Here is a 14,680-nt window from a genome sequence, read left to right on the forward strand (position 1 = left end):
TGTGTGTGTGTGTGTGTGTGTGTGTGTGTGTGTGTGTGTGTGTCTGTGTCTGTGTGTCTGTGCGTGCGTGTGTGTGCTTGTGTGTGCTTGTGTGTGTGTGTCTGTGCGTGTGCGTGCGTGTGTGTGTGTGTATAACACGCTATTTTATGTTGAAATGCGACGTAATCCAGTGTTCACGAAAAGTACACTGTCAACTAGGGGTGTAAATCTCTCATGAAAAAAACGATCCGATTCGTATCTCGATACATGGTCACGATACGATATAAGAAAAGATGCATGTTGTTAAAAAACGATTCAGTGCGATTCGATGCGATGCGATGCGATGCGATTCGATGCAGTTCAATAATTGAAAATATTCTGAAAGAGTTCTTTTCATTTGTTCAATGAATATGAACAAACATTTTATTGTGAAATTAGTCTGTATGTAGTTTGTCTCACATATACAAAAAAAAAATACATTTCAGTAATGGCACACATTGCAGCCAAATAAATACACCATAAGGAAATACAAAAAAATTATATTTAAATATTAAATAAAATAGTAAAATAAAATATATTTTCTATACCCAAAGAAGTCCCTTGTTGATGGATGACAATACAAAAATAAAATAAAACAGAGCTAGACCTTGGCCTTTTCTCATATTTAGAATAAATGCTTCTGCAAATTAAGTGCCTCTGCAAATCATACAGACTCAAGATAAGGTATCATTATACCAATTAATACATGTGCAACCTTTCACTGAGAACACAAATAGAGCTGCGAACTGTAAGAAAATAGGAAATATCACTGCAAACACGAAGTAAAGCTGTGAACTGTAAGAAGCAGCAATAGGAAATATCTAATTTTGTTTAAACCAAAACCGCCATCCTGGCCTAGATTATTACTTTAATGTAATGGCACAAATTGCTGCCAAACACAGCATAAGGAGAAAAAAAAAATATATAAGTAGAACTAATACAATTCTTGTAGGACATTTAGTGTATGCTGATATCCTTTAGCTACCTCCTAATAATTCATTTGTGCTCGAGTTTTTTAAGATTCTTCTTGAGAAAAATCAATTGATCGGCATGGTCACCCCTAAGTACACTGCGTTGAGAGGAAACAATATCTCCTGCGGTACTGAAAACTCTTTCTGATGCTACACTTGTAGCTGGTATGCAGAGGTATCTTTTTGCAATATCTGACAACAATGGTAAGTCGACCTGTGCTCTCCACCACTCCAGTGGATTGCCATTCAGGGGCAAAAGGTTTCTCTCTCTGTACCTCAGGATTTCCTCGCTGACCTTTTCCCTGGAGCTTCTTGATGGTCTTACCACATATGTTTCTCCAAACAGCTGGTCCAGTGCTGTACTTTTCCTCTTTTTACAAGGAGGACAATCACCTGACATGCAACACAATTACAGTATATTAAGCCACTCATTTGGGATTGCCATGATGACAGTTGATAACATTTACCATACCATTAAACATTACTTTAAATGTAGCAGCAGCAGTGTTAAATGTAAATGCAGAATGCAAAAACGCACCTCTTGGTTCTTCATGGACCTGGACTGGGCTGGACTGGACGGATGTTGGGTCTCTCTGATCTGGCTCTTGAATATCACTCGGACTGGGATGGCTCTCCTCTACTTTCTAGTAGTAATAGTACAAAATAACAGGGATGATTATTGATGAGTAACCACTGACTAGGTAGATGTTTATCATCACAGAAAACAAACATTTTGGATTAACTAGTTGTCTAGTTCAATGCAGTAGCCCATCATTGACTGACACTCAACAATATGACGAGAGGAAAGAATAGACAATACTATAACAATAATGCAAAAAATATTGTGTATTTAGACAGTTAATTTGTAAAGGGGAGGGGTAGCTTTAGCTTACCTTATCATGCAGGTTTGTAGCTTCATCTGTAATGGACAAGAAGATCCTCTCGGTCTCACGGTCACTGAGGAAAGGCAGGGTTTTGAAGCGTGGATCCAAAGCTGATGCAGTACACAACAGGTCTTCAATGTTTGTGTACCGCTTAACAAAATCTTCGAGGAACACCTTCTTCATATCCTTAATGAGCCCTGTGTCCTCAGTAGTGGCCTCAAAGTGATTCTTTAGTTTTGCTTTGAAGGGGGCAATCAACGAAATTGTGGGCTGCTCATCTTCGCACATAACTGTGGTGATAACTTTGACAGGTGCCATCACTTTCACCATGTCCTCAGCATTGCTGAGGTCTCCTTCAGTAAGAGCGCTTACATCTTCTCCTTTTCTGAGCTCCCTTGACATGAGTGTGGCAAAAACTGCCGATTGTTGCTCCAAAAAACGTTCGAGCATGTCGTGGGAACTGTTCCACCGGGTAGTAACGTCATTGATGAGCTTGTGGGAGGGCAATGCCATTTGCTGTTGTTTTTGTCGCAGTAGTTCAGCACCCGCTATGTTACGGTGGAAAAATCCAACCACCCTCCTCACTTTCCCAAGCACCTTCGTAGCAGTGGTCACATGCAAGGCCTTCTGGGCAGCCAGATTTAATGTGTGCGCGAAGCAAAAAAGGTGAGGGGACATCTCGGCCTCTACTCCCGCCACAACCATGTTTCTCGCGTTGTCGGTCACCAGTGCTGGGTCTTTATCCTCTATGTTCCACTCAAGACATGCCTCTTTCAATAAAGCCCCGATGTTTTTCCCCGTGTGTGACTCATTGAAGACTCTCGTCTGTAAAACATAGCTTGCCAACTCCCAATCCAGATTAACATAATGCACGGTTATCGTAATGTATGAATCCGTTGCACGTGATGTCCAGGCATCGGTAGTTATTGCCACTCGTTCTGCACTTGAGAGCTTAGCCTTAAGGTCAGTTTTAGTTTTTTTGTACAGCTCGGGTATGCACGTTTCGCTGAAATGCTGTCTGCTTGGTATCTTGTACCTCGGCTCTAATTCTCTAAGCAGTTCGCGAAATCCGTCATTTTCCGTCAACGACGCTGTATGGCCTTAGGTCCATGGCGATGAAACGAGCCACACGCATCGTTATTGACTTAGCCCTCGCTGAATTGTAACTCAGTTGTGATTGAGTGAGAAACTGAGTTATAGTGCTGCTGGTGCTGCTGCTGGTCGATGCAGTGCTGGCATCAAGTTCAACATCACTGGCATGGCGTCTCGAGATGTGTGTGCTGAGATTTGTAGTACTGCCAGTGTACTTAATTGCTGCCCTACATATTTTACATACGGCTTCACTTTTATCAAGTTTACCTTCTTTTTTGAAGAAGCCAAATGTCTTCCAAACTTTTGATCGGAGGGTCGATGGCGCATTGAAAATGGGTTCGCTGTGGTCAGACATCATTTCACTACAGACTTAATGTCAACATACGTTGCGTTATTCAAAGGGATAGCGGCACGCCTGATAGGCTTATAGTATGCGGGCTTTGGCCAATGACAGGCTGTCATTGTTGTGACTGAGCTCAAATGCACCAAGTCAGTGAGTGAGGGTTTCGGATAGCAACTTAACGTAGAGAAAAACACTTGTGAATCGGTTCATAGCTTTTAAATCGGGGCACCAACCGATTCGTGTCATTTTAAAACCGATGCGGGACTTCACGCATCGATGTAGTCGTATCTTACAAGCTAAAAACGGATATCGATACGTATCGGGTTTTTTTTACACCCCTACTGTCAACGTATGCTTTTGGCGACTGGGTTGGCTCTCAGATATACGTGTTTCTAACAAGATGATATCATTAAAAGTTACATAAAGTAACAGTTTAATAACACAAACGCAGGAAGCACGTGAGCTGCTAGTTTAGCGAAAGCAACCTGACGTCGTTGAAACATGCGAGCGAGCCGATCAAATCCTAATTACTATAAAACTAACGATCAGACACAATCACTGACTGAAGATTATGCAAGTAAAAAGTATATTTCTCGCTAGAAATGTTATTAGAAACACGTTTAACGGTGAATCGGTCCTAAAATATTGCATTTCCCATTCAGATAATAAAGATTAATAAAGATCATGCACATTCACTGATTGAAGATTATGTAAGGAAAATGTACATTTCTCGCTAGAAAAGTCATTAGAAACGCGTTTAATGGTGTATCTGTCCTAAAATATTGCATTTCCCATTCAGATAATAAAGATTAATAAAGATCATACACATTCACTGACTGAAGATTATGTAAGGAAAATGTACATTTCTCGCTAGAAATGTCATTAGAAACGCGTTTAATGGTGTATCTGTCCTAAAATATTGCATTTCCCATTCAGATAATAAAGATTAATATAAGCTACGCCGTGTTCCGGAGCCGCGGGGGATTCTGGGAATTGGGGTTCTCAGTTGACAAATGGGGCTTTTGTTAACTTGTTTTGTTGTTAGGATTAAGTGGGGTTAATGGGTTCGGGATGTTATGTGGTTGTGTGTTGTTCTATTAACATTGTTCGTGTGTTCATTATTTTCGACACCGTCACCGAGAGTGACGTGACCATCGTTTCGTGCAGCTGTTCCGTGTTGAAGTCTCGTTCAATAAAAACCAACTCTCGTTGTCGAGCGTGCCCCCCCCTACAAACGTGTCTCCCCCCCCCTCAACAAACGTGTCCTCCCCCCCCCCCCCCCTTCAACTAACGTGTCCCCCCCCCCCCCCCCCCCCCTTCATGGGTCTGATTCGCCGATTTCCCATGCTGATATCCCCGAAGATTCTCGGGCATCTTCGACAATTTGGCTATAGATTGTCTCATTACACGCTAAATAATATAATTATAGCCTTGTAGTGACCGTAACATAATTCACCTACAGTATTTCGTTATGTGTTGTTCTTTCAATTGTGTTGTTGTTTACTGCATGTCATTTACGTTCTTGGTGGTTCAGGGATCGCTGTCCCTAAGGATTACGTGCGTCTCATGACGTCACAGACCATGCTGGATTTGTTTACCTTCAGCACGCTTTGTTTTCCGGTTTTCTTTTTTACAAAATAAACGAGTCACACGGCTGTGTGCTCAACGTGCGAAGTTGTGTTCTTAACTTATTGCAATTTCCACAGCCTAATTATATATATAGGTTTTGGCATAAACATAACTAGGGTGCACTGTACTATCTGCGCACACCCTTTCTGAAGCCTCTCTCTCGCTCTCTCTCTCTCTCTGTCCCTCCCGCTCTCTCTTTCTCTCTCTCTCGTACCGTTTTGTGGAGCACGTTAATTGTCTTAGAACACTCCCATTCAGAATGCATTGGTTTACATTTCGTTTTGTGTAACACGCAAAAAGTCGGACTATCGTGCTCGGGAACACGCTTCAATAGATTAACGTTCGTGCGCAGGAGCACGCAATTGCGTGATACCGGGTTGGTAGTTCACAAAGTGGCCTCACACATGACAAAACCTAACATTATCAAACTTCTTCGCGAACATTTTTAGTTCTCTTGGCATGAAAAAATATAATTTAAATCCACAAACAACAAATGTGTAATCCAAGGCATATAAAGACTGGGACCAGAAAATAATTACTTTCTTTCCATTGAAACCCATTCATATTTTCCGATTTCATCAACCCAGTCTCACTCCCTACTCGTCAAATGTGTGACGCATGGCCAAGGATCCCTGGCGTCAATTCCCGATGGGTACTTTTTTCGTCGTTCTTCAAACTCAGTCAGAACTATTAAACACCAGAGGATGGGCGGGTTTGGGCAGTGGACACACACACACACACACACACACACACACACACACACACACACACACACACACACACACACACACACACACACACACACACACACACACACAATGCATTTCGCTGCTACAACGACAACAAAAAATACTATGGCAGAATAAAGAATAAATTCATCCATTATCATTCAACTTGAACATTTGTTTTTACAGTATAGAGTGGTGGAGGGATGACGTTTGTTGGCCAACCCGGAAGTGAGCGTCGCCCTGGGTTCCCTTGACAACAAGCCAACGGGTTTTTCCATTGGATTTTGGATGATTGCAGAACATTTTCTACACAGAACGAAATGTAAACCCATTCAAAATAAAGGCTCCATGGTCATAATAATTTAAATATAAATAATCTCCTGAGTGTGTAGGGTATGTATTCTATTTTTTTCCAATGGGGCTTCGTACACGTCACTTGACTGTCATGGTTGCTATGGTGGTTTCTATCGACCGCCCCCCTCTAATCCTTACATGCAACCACGCGGCAAAGGAGCTGCCGTCAATTGTGCTGTTTTGGTCATAAACTAGGGTCCGATGGTTAAAAAATAGACTGATATTCCAAGGTATCCTTAAAAGGCACGTTGGATGTTTTTATTTTCTGCATTTTAGACTTCATCTATCACCTATTTTTGAAAGCAAAACACCAAGCTCATTGATTTAAGGAGTCAGGGTTATTTGAAACAAATAATTAAATATGTGTGAGAGGTCAGTCCTCCTGAGTTTGCTTCCTATTTATGTCTAGTGTACACCCTGTTACGTATTTTAAGAATCTAAGCTACCCACACATAGACCAAAATGAAGCAGGACCAAACATATAAGCCGTAAATACTATACATAGCCACAAGGGGAGCAAGAGCTTATTGAAGGCTGCTCCAGCCACAGATAGCAGCGCTTTTATATATACGAAGAAGCCGAAGCCAGTACGGCACCCCCGCCACGCCCACTAGGCCACGCCCACTTGACGGTCTCTACCTGAAGACAAGGGGTGAATAGTGGCCAGAGATTTTCAGCGACACCCGCGAAGGGTCACGGGCCTCTGCCCGTGGCCCATAGTAGCCAGAGTTATTATCTCTCACACGTGTTCTACACGATTCCTAGAATTCCCTCCGTATAGCTTCACTTACCATGCGGAAACATGCCGACGACTTTATAATAAATGAAGTGAGTTCAAAGCAACCCGGGATTGGACAACTTTCTTCGAGAATATGCAACAATTTGGTGACCCGCGACGCATGGAAGAAAGTCCCGAGAATCCCGGCGGGCGCGACGCTAAAACAACTTCAACAGGCCACACACGTCTGAGGTAAGTATAACTCATTGTTTTAAAGATTAAATCTGAAATAGGATTGGTTTTAAGAACATTTAGGTGTAAGTTTGTTTTAGCCACCGTCCGGTCGTGCTGCTCCAGAGGCCTAGACCTCGACTTAACAAGACATTTTACATTCAAGTCTGTTGGTATTTTGTTATTAAAGACGATGAATTATTAAGGTAAAAGACCCCCTGACCCCCTACACACATGAAGTCCCCACCGCCCCCCCTCCAGGCCCCCTATACACGAAGTTAAGCCGAGACCATCATAAGGTAAATGGTGAATGTCTCGAAGTTAAGCCGAGACCATCATAAGGTAAATGGTGAAAGCGCCCCCTCTCCCCATCCTTTTGTTTACCTGGGCGCTCCTGGCTGTTTGATAAGGCAATGGTAACCTGCACAAAGGGACCCCCGGTCTCTCTGTTTCTGTCTCTGTCTCTGTCTGTCTCTGTCTCTGTGTCTGTCTCAGAGGCGTCGTCAGCCCCTTTTTACTGGGGCACGTGCCCCAGTAAAAGTCTCCAGTGCCCCAGTAAAATTCCATTGATCATTATTAAATTCATCTGCAGAAGCGCCGCTCTCGCTATGGAATCGGCAGGATTCATCAAGTGCATCTCCTGCTGCCTCGGGAGTCTTCAGTCGAGCCTGCCTCTTACCAGCCAATCAAAAAACGAAAGGGGCTACATAAAAGCCAATCAGAAAATAGCCCTATTGTATCTGGGTAAGATTTAACGCAACAACCAATGAAAAAAATCAGTTATTTACGGATTCGTCCATGTGACTCTTCTGAAAGTGTGTAAAGTATGACCAAGTGTTTCTGTTCAATAGTCTAGATAGAACTTTATCAATCCCCTGTAGGAGAAATTTGTTAATAAAACAATAATGGTAAAAAAAATAAGGAATCTCCCACTTCCGGCTTCCATGAAAGAGAACCATACTAATTCACGCAATAGCGTTGATGCAAATCTAGCATTAAAGGTTAATTTAAGGAAGTTCTCTCCAGTCACGCTGAAACTAGTTTGCTAGTAGTAGCGCTTTAATTTGCAGTGTAAGAGAATTCTGAGAAATCTGAATGCTGACAAAATTCTCAGAATTCTGACACTGCAATTTATTTGCACGCTACGACTAGTGAACTACTTTAAAAAAAACTTGACACTGCGACCAGGCGACAAATGACTGGTGAGAACCTTCTTAAATGAACCTTTAATGCTGGATTTAATTATCAGAATTCGGATTTTATCCAAGTATTCTGACTTTATTATCAGAATGCTGAATTTTATCTCACAATTCAGAGTTTATTAGCCTATTCGAATTCTGAATTAAAATTATTGTGATGAATAATCTACATTTGTACAGTCGATGTGCAGCACTTTAATTCCCGTCAACTTTGTTTTCTAACACCAGCATTTCCACAACTATGCTCATGTTCGTGACTGCTATACAAAACCATTTATAGTGCATCTATTTTTCTGCTGGGTAGTGATAGTCGCCCTAAATGCAGCTTTAATTTGGGCTCTGATTCTGAATAAATGCCGCTGCTGAACTGTGTGAATAAATAAAGGGAACTGAAATCTAAAGAAGACACGTGGTTTTGATGTACCGTGAATTCCAGCTGAAAGTGGAACAATTGCTGCCATCAGGGGAAATTAATGTAACCTAGGCATATTGTAAGTAGCTTTCAATTCCTTGTTTTTTTGTTAATCATGTTTCGTTGGAAACCACGGGAGCTGGAAACAGCCCAGAGTAAGTCATCTCCTTTTTTAACGTTACATCAAATTCACAACTTGTTTGACACAAACAATGACAACTTGATTGCTGTTAAAGAATGTTGCCCACATAATTAGCACCAGTTTTTCAATACTGAGCGTCTGTAGCCTGTAGTTTTATAGCACACACACACACACACACACACACACAGACACACACACACACACACACCATGCGTGCACGCACACACGCGGAAAATGAATAATGAATGAAAAATTGTCTGTCTTCAAAACTTGAGGAAGTTTTAGTGGACAAAAACTTCCTTAACACAAAAAAGGAAATTATGGATATACAGGGTGTTTTTAACATATATGGATCCAACAATGTTCCCAACACTGACACAGATAATTCAGATCATTGCACTCACAATTCCTGTAAACAGTTGTAGTTGTGAGCGATCTTTCAGTGTGTCGAGAAGGCTCCACACCTGGCTTAGGTCAACCATGGGGCAAGGAAGGCTTCACCAACTTTCTCTTTTGTCCATTGAAAAGGAGCAACTATGCAAAGTGAGTCAAAGCCACGTTATTGACCGCTTTGCCACCATGAAGGCGCGGCGATACAGCTTAATAGTGAAAAAATAATCATTAAAAAAGGCTCTATGCAGTAGTGTATGGCCTTATTTAGTTTAATTTAAGAGCTTTGATGGTTCTATAACATTTTCCAGGTTGATTGGTGGCAATGAGCCACCTCACCTTAAGTCAGAAATTCTATTAGTTTTAAACCTTGTTTCTTGCCTTTTTAGTACATGTCGTTCTGGCAAAATTATGCTGTTTCCACACAGCTTCTAAATAAATATAGATGTGTAGACTTCTCCTGATAAAGAGGTGAAGGTCATAAAGAGACTTTTTGTTTATTTGTCAGTTACCTTATTTGTAAATCTTTGAGATGTGTATGTGTTTAAATAAATATAATTGTACGGTACTCATGAATCCATCTTTGCGTCTTTACCTTTACCAGTGCTTTAATATAGCCTACAGTATAGAGATGCACCGATTGCAAAATTCTTGGCCGATACCGATTTCCGTTTTTTAAGGAGGTCTGACCTGCCAAAACCGGTTTTTCCGATACCGATTTTCTAAGAAATAATTATAATCATATAATATGTTGATAGGTTTTCAATGTAGTGAGTCCCCGGGACCCACAGGTGGCGAGTTGGGTGGGTCCCTGAGAAATTCAATGGGTCCCGACTCCCCAGTTTAAAAAATGTGTTTCTTTTTTATTATTATTCTATTTCTTAAATGAAATTAATAGTGTTAAACTCAATGCATGAAATTGTCATCTGAAAAGCGCAGCCATTTGTATGTGGTGAGCCACTGCTTCAGAAAAGTTCGCTTTTTTTGGGAGGAACATGTAGAAGGTTGAGGCACTTCTTCTGCAGTGGGCTCATCAGGCTCAGTAGAGGGGGAGGCAGAAGTAGGTACAGGCAATGTTGAGGTACTCTCTCTAGGCTGATCAGAGTCAGGGAGGAGTGCAGAGGTAGTGGGGACAGAAAATGCAGCTGCAATAGTTGGCTGACCTGCAATAGGTTTAATCTTTTTCTTTGGTGGTATTTTTGCGTTCTCTCTTCTCTGCCTGTTTCTCGAGAAAAACGGGATCTCGTTGGAAGCGCGATGTATGCGCAGGCGCCGTTTGGGCATAACAATATGGCAGCTGCCGTTCAATGTAGTTTTCATCACCACCACCGGATTATGTTTCATTTATTTCATGACAGCACGTCCCCTAAACGTTACAACATAATCGACACGAATGAGCACAGCATCGAGCAGTGGAAACGTGGGTTTATTTACTATGAAGTTCGTATTTTTAATTGTTGAAATGAAATCAGCGGTGACGAGCTAGTTGTTTTGGTAGCGGCTAAATTAGCATGTCGCGATACTTTGTACAGGGGATCACGTCTGCGCCGAGTAGATGCGCAGAGGGTTGAAACAGCGCTTGTCTGGTCTGCTCACAAGAAGGTTTCTTTGGCCAGTTACTGTGATTAAACACGAGTTGTTTAATGTTCACAATGTATCGTTTTTCATGGGGAAAATTAGATGCGTCCCCGGGACGCATGGATAGTGAGTTTAGTGCGTCCTTTCAGATTTTAATGCGTCAGGGACGCAGGACGCGTACCTAGCAACATGATCCCCCACGGCTTATTTTTGACTTGCAAGCATTACAAACAGCGTGTTTTGGGTCGTCCTGGCACACAGTGAAATAAGTCCAAACCAGCGACATGTTTTCTTCCCGCGCTCTGGGCGCCTTGAGCTGCTACGCACCGCGCATGCGGGTGAGTTTGATCGGCCGAAAAACGGAAATTACGACAGTGACCGGCAGGTCACCGATTGTGGCCGATTGGATACAAAACCGGCTTTTTTAATCGGCGGCCGGTTGATCGGTGCATCTCTACTACAGTATGACAGAGACAATGATTTTGAAGCTCGTACATACCCTTCTGTATCCATCTATTTCATATTGTGCACATGTAAAAAAAAAATGTTGGCAGTTGGGGGCCTGTGCCCCAGTAAAACTCTAGGTCTAGCAACGCCCCTGGTCTGTCTGTACCATGTGGGGGACCTGTGGTTTTTGTGTTATATGATGAATGTCTCGAAGTTAAGCCGAGACCATCATAAGGTAAATGGTGAATGTCTCGAAGTTAAGCCGAGACCATCATAAGGTAAATGGTGAAAGCGCCGAAGTTAAGCCGGGCCACTATAAGGGTTATTTATTACCGGCCACAAACTTCCAAACTCTTTACGGTGGGGGGAGGAAAGGTCAGGTTTTTAACGTTAATCTAGCTTAGTTGCATATTAAAACGGAGGCTTGGCCAAGGAGTTCAAATTGGATTGATTCCTCCCGGTTCATTTAAAATCTAATGTGCAATTTTGATTAGTATACAATGCAGCCGTAGAGTGTAAGTGTTAAAGAGACGGCGCGTCTTCGTGACGTGGGTTTCCTTTGTCCAGACGTCCGCCATCTTGGGTCTTGCAGAGACCAAGTGCAGCGGGGAGCCCAACTACAGTGTTACATTCTCTCTCTCTCTCTCCATCCCTCGCTCCCTCTTCCTCGCTCTTCCTCTCTCCCTCTCCACCCCCCCCCCCCCCCTCTCTCTAGAAGATCCCCCCCATCCCTTTGTCCCCAGGTCCAGTCGTCGGATCCCCCCCTCCCCACCCTTTGTCCCTGCAAACATCCTCTTCCCCTACCCTTCCTCATTCATATTGCTTAAAGAAGATCGGGAACGGTGGGACGGGGGCTTCGATTTTACTAACAATAGAGAGGCAAGTGGCCTCGCTGTTGTTGGTTGGGTTGAGGTTCTTGTCTTATTGTTCTTTCCTCCCTTGCCTCCTCCCACCCTCACACCTAGCCATGTGTTGGAACCAGGATGTAAATTTAGTTAAGTGTTTGTATATTTGAGGGTCTGTGTGTCTGTGTGCTGAAATACAGAGAGCCACTCCCTAGTTGATATCGGCAAAACACGTAAATATTTGTGTGGGTTGTAATCAATGTTTTTTGATTAACCAACATTAATAGTTTAAACGATCTGTATATGTTCACATTTGTACTAAATTTGTTCTTCCTCTTCAGGCCTTTGCAACCCAAGCAGTGATGGATGCCCGGCATTCATGGTTTTAACCGGTGCCCAAGGCGGGAGTTAGCTCAACTGCTGTAGTTCAATTACAATAACATTTGTTTCATCCGATAACTTCAGAATTTTTCTTTTAGGTTCAGTTTTTTGTTTTGTTTATAGAATATCACCATATATTTAATACCCAGATGTGCATAATTGTTGTGGGTTTGGATGACCCTTTGTTCTGCCTAGTTTTAATGTATCGATTTGATGTTGACCAACAAAAAACTAGATAATTATAATAATAAATACTGTTCATGTAATGGTATAGTTAAGTCTAATGTGCAATTTTGATTAGTATACAACGCAGCCGTAGAGGTACACTTGCGCAGTTTTAACCCAACTGGTGTGAGTGCCTCGCTAACCCGCCGTGGAAGCAAATTTGCCGAAATCTCAATATTCTTATTGAGATCGGTGAAGGCGTTTGACCAATAATCTGGGTCAAATGGCGAAAAGTTTGCTTCTTCCGCGAGTCTTGAGTGTAACCACGTGGTGTACGGTGTGGGGAAAAACGGTCTGTCTAGTTACTGGACCAGATGAAATGAGACGGAGAGGTAATAAAGTCTGTCGGCACGAGGACCTTGGATTTATTAAGTAAAGTGGCAACGGTTATACAGAGTCATAAAGCGTGAGAAATCTAATATGTCTAAGTCCCTAATCAGCGCTGATGGTTCGTCCGGAGCTTCGCCTCCGTGGAAGGTCTGCTTCAGAAGAAAGGTGAAGAGTCCCTGTGTGGTACAGTTTTTATGCTGTATCCTCCTCTCGATGAGGTGTGTGCGTTTGAGGTGTGTGTGGTTCTGTGTGTTTTGCTTGGTCTTGGCTCCCAGGCCCGGGGAGAGCTTCGTAACGGGGGAGAGCTCCTCGTGTCTCCGGTGTGATAAATTAAAACGGGGGAGTGCCCCCCCAAAATGTCTCCTGTGTGATAATTGAATGTGGCTCTCAGGCCCCTGGTGTGGGCAGGGGTATCTCTTGGTTCCTCCTAACGGGGAAGAGCTCTCAATATGTCTCCTGTGTGATAAATTAATGTGGCTCTCCCGTTCTTGAGGATGACTGGTGCATTGTCTGAGTGTCCACCATCTGCCAGCCTGGGAGATGGGGCCTTCAGCTCCGGCCTTGACCTGACTATATATTATCATGTTTGTGTTCGTTGGGTTAGAGCAAGAGTTGACTATATTGTAATGTGTCCATGTGATGTGCTCATCAGGCTAGGGTAGGAGTTAGCTATATTTATAATGTACATGTGATGTACTCAGCAGGTTATTTTTCCCAACAACGGTTTAAAGAGACGGCGCGTCTTCATGACGTCGGTTTCTTTTGTTACCAACCTCCGCTGGGCGGGGGTGCCCAGCTAAAGTGTTACAACCTCTCTCCCTCTCTCTCTCTCTCTCTCTCTCTCTCTCTCGCTCTCTCTCTCTCGCTCTCCCTTCCCCCCTCCCCAACGATAACTTTTGTGTTATATGATGAATGTCTCGAAGTTAAGCCGAGACCATCATAAGGTAAATGGTGAATGTCTCGAAGTTAAGCCGAGACCATCATAAGGTTAATGGTGAATGTCTCGAAGTTAAGCCGAGACCATCATAAGCTAAATGGTGAAAGCGCCGAAGTTAAGCCGGGCCACCATAAGGTATATTTATACCGACCATAAACTTCCAAACTCTTACGGTGGGGGGAGGAAAGGTCAGGTTTTTAACGTTAATCTAGCTTAGTTGCATATTAAACCGGAGGCTTGGCCGTCGTTTGCGAGGGAGTTCAAATTGGATTGATTCCTCTCGGCCCGGTTAATTTCACGTTTGACATAGGATTGAATCAAAGTGTGGACAACATCAAATGCGAGCAATAGGTAGAATAAATGAAGATTAGGTCATCCAATATACATAGTTAGTGTAGGACAATCGGGTAGTATGATGAAGGTAACTGTTATTATGAGATACGGTTAACACAGAAGTGATATTGAACATGCAAATTTTAACATTATTATTTCCCTTTTACATCTTTTTGGTTATAGCAACTTGGTTGCACTACGGCGTGGTTAGCTTTGGTTGTCATTCAATGCGCATGGCTGAAGCAATGCGCAAGGAGGGATGTAGTGTGAAATTAAACCAAAGTAGATACTGTAAAACAATTAAAATTAGAATTCATGGAAATATGTTTTTGAACAACTAACTGCTGTACATGAGTTTGTATTTCTGCAATAGAAGCAAAAAGTTCCAGAACCAGATGCAGACACACCCGGAGCCTACAAGCTACCACCGCCGAGCAAGGACTAACAGTCACATGAGGAGATCAAATAACAGCAGGATTTGAATCGCACCGGA

At 42.7% G+C, this 14,680-nt stretch overlaps 1 protein-coding gene across 1 annotated transcript; it reads right to left on the reverse strand.

Moving 5' to 3' along the window:
* Positions 1–207: 207 nt before the first annotated feature.
* LOC130391395 (E3 SUMO-protein ligase ZBED1-like) lies at positions 208–3,643 on the reverse strand. Its single transcript, XM_056601516.1, has 3 exons — positions 1,883–3,643; positions 1,528–1,633; positions 208–1,382 (listed from the first exon to the last, which is right to left on the reverse strand). The coding sequence occupies exons 1-3, from the start codon at positions 2,576–2,578 to the stop codon at positions 1,015–1,017; spliced, it is 1,170 nt and encodes a 389-aa protein (XP_056457491.1). The 5' UTR covers positions 2,579–3,643; the 3' UTR covers positions 208–1,014.
* Between the last annotated feature and the right edge of the window lie 11,037 nt (positions 3,644–14,680).

Source organism: Gadus chalcogrammus, chromosome 11 (assembly GCF_026213295.1).
Source record: "Gadus chalcogrammus isolate NIFS_2021 chromosome 11, NIFS_Gcha_1.0, whole genome shotgun sequence".
Lineage (NCBI taxonomy): Eukaryota > Metazoa > Chordata > Actinopteri > Gadiformes > Gadidae > Gadus > Gadus chalcogrammus.